The sequence below is a fragment of the Malurus melanocephalus genome, unplaced genomic scaffold (genome assembly GCF_030028575.1).
Source record: "Malurus melanocephalus ecotype Western Australia unplaced genomic scaffold, MMel_1.1 scaffold_125, whole genome shotgun sequence".
In the NCBI taxonomy this organism is placed as follows: domain Eukaryota; kingdom Metazoa; phylum Chordata; class Aves; order Passeriformes; family Maluridae; genus Malurus; species Malurus melanocephalus.
The window spans coordinates 721,955-723,421 of NW_026623357.1; the positions used below are offsets into that span (position 1 = coordinate 721,955).

The 1,467-nt window shown below is 54.8% G+C and overlaps 1 protein-coding gene across 5 annotated transcripts in view; it reads left to right on the forward strand.

The window, feature by feature from the left end:
* The window catches only part of KANK4 (KN motif and ankyrin repeat domains 4), a 22,871-nt gene that overhangs the window by 18,295 nt on the left and 3,109 nt on the right, over positions 1 to 1,467 (forward strand). For all 5 annotated transcript variants that reach the window (XM_057370393.1, XM_057370397.1, XM_057370395.1 and 2 more), the window contains exon 8: positions 799 to 941. In XM_057370393.1, coding sequence (XP_057226376.1) covers positions 799 to 941 — 143 coding nt within the window. The remainder of the gene's footprint in view (positions 1 to 798; positions 942 to 1,467) is intronic.

Sequence of the window (1,467 nt, forward strand, 5' to 3'; positions counted from 1 at the left end):
TGGGATGGGGTGGCTCCCCCAGCTTCTTGCAGCAGCCAAAACCACGCCATGKCTTGGGGCAGGAGGATCAGGCCCCTGGGAGAGTAAGAAACCCCTCAAAACTCTGTGTTAAACTATTGAACTTTCAGCCTGTGTYGCAATGAAAGAACAAAAATCTCAGCTGAGCTTGTACAGGGCAAAAATGTGCTTGTGGTCCGAGAGAATGGAGGCACTTTGGCCTTTTCTCATGGGCCGGACAATCCGTGAAATGTTTGGAAATGGCAGATTAYCATAGAATCTATAACGCGATTGTTGCGGCGGGGGCGCGGGAGGGAAGGCTTGGAGGCAGCTGGTTCCCCAGGGCAAGGCTGGAGCTGAGCCCTCGCCCTCAGCCATGGCTCATTCCTCGTGCTGGAGCTGGAAACGGGCTCTTTGAAGTGAAAAATGAGTGAAACGGGGCCAGGATGTTTTCCACGCCCGTTGGGTGACCGGCGGCTTCTGCTGCTCCCCTGCCACGGGAGCCAAAGCAAACAGCCCACAGCTCCAACCAGCGTGGACTCCAGGCATTAATTATCCCTCTTTAATTTTCATTTGTTGTGGTCTTGGAGTCAATGGAGTTGACCTCAGCAGTTGTAATTAACTGCAGCACCAGGGGCTGTTTAACGCTGCGCTCACAGGGCTGGGTGTTTAACATGGATAATCTCCATCCTGTATCATTGTGGAGTGACTCCCATTCCCAGGAATATGAGATGCCACATATTGAGTGACCTCTCTTCCCTTTCTGTCCCCTCTGGGAATGGCTGGATCGCTCCCCTGCAGGCGTGTGCTGCCTGGACCTGCAGAACCGCGCCGGCTACACGGCCGTGATGCTGACACCGCTGGCGGCCCCCGAGACCCGCCAGGACATGGAGGTGGTGATGAGGCTGCTGAGGGAGGGGGACGTCAACCTGAGAGCTGCCCAGGTGTGTGACAGGGACAGCTGGGGAATCTTTGGTGTTCCTGGCCCTCCACAGCAGCGCCAGGCTGGGACTCGCAGCGGGTATCGGGTCGGAGCTGCTGCTTCCCAAACGTTCCCAAAACCACCTCAGTGGCAGCGTGGGCACCCGCCAGCTCCCTGGGAGGGGTGTGACAGCTGGGGACAGTGGAGAGACTAAAAAAGGCTGAACATTTTGTAAAAAAGTTTTTCTGAGGTAAAAATCAGCAGTGACACCAGGGAGGAGCAGTGGTGGGTGAGCTTCATCTGGGTCACACATTTTGGTTCAGGGATGAGAAGAGCCCTCATCCATCTCTGCTCCCAAACTGCTCCATCCGAGAGTCTGGATCTGAGTTAAACTGCCCAGGAGGCTTTGGGGACCCACATTTGGGTCCATGCTTCTGCAAGGACCTTCCTCAGGTGAAGCAGTGTCTCTCACAATTCCTGCTGAGGAGCCCCAGTGGGATTTAATGATAACGTTAATAGGATTATTATCACACATGTGCCATGCAATA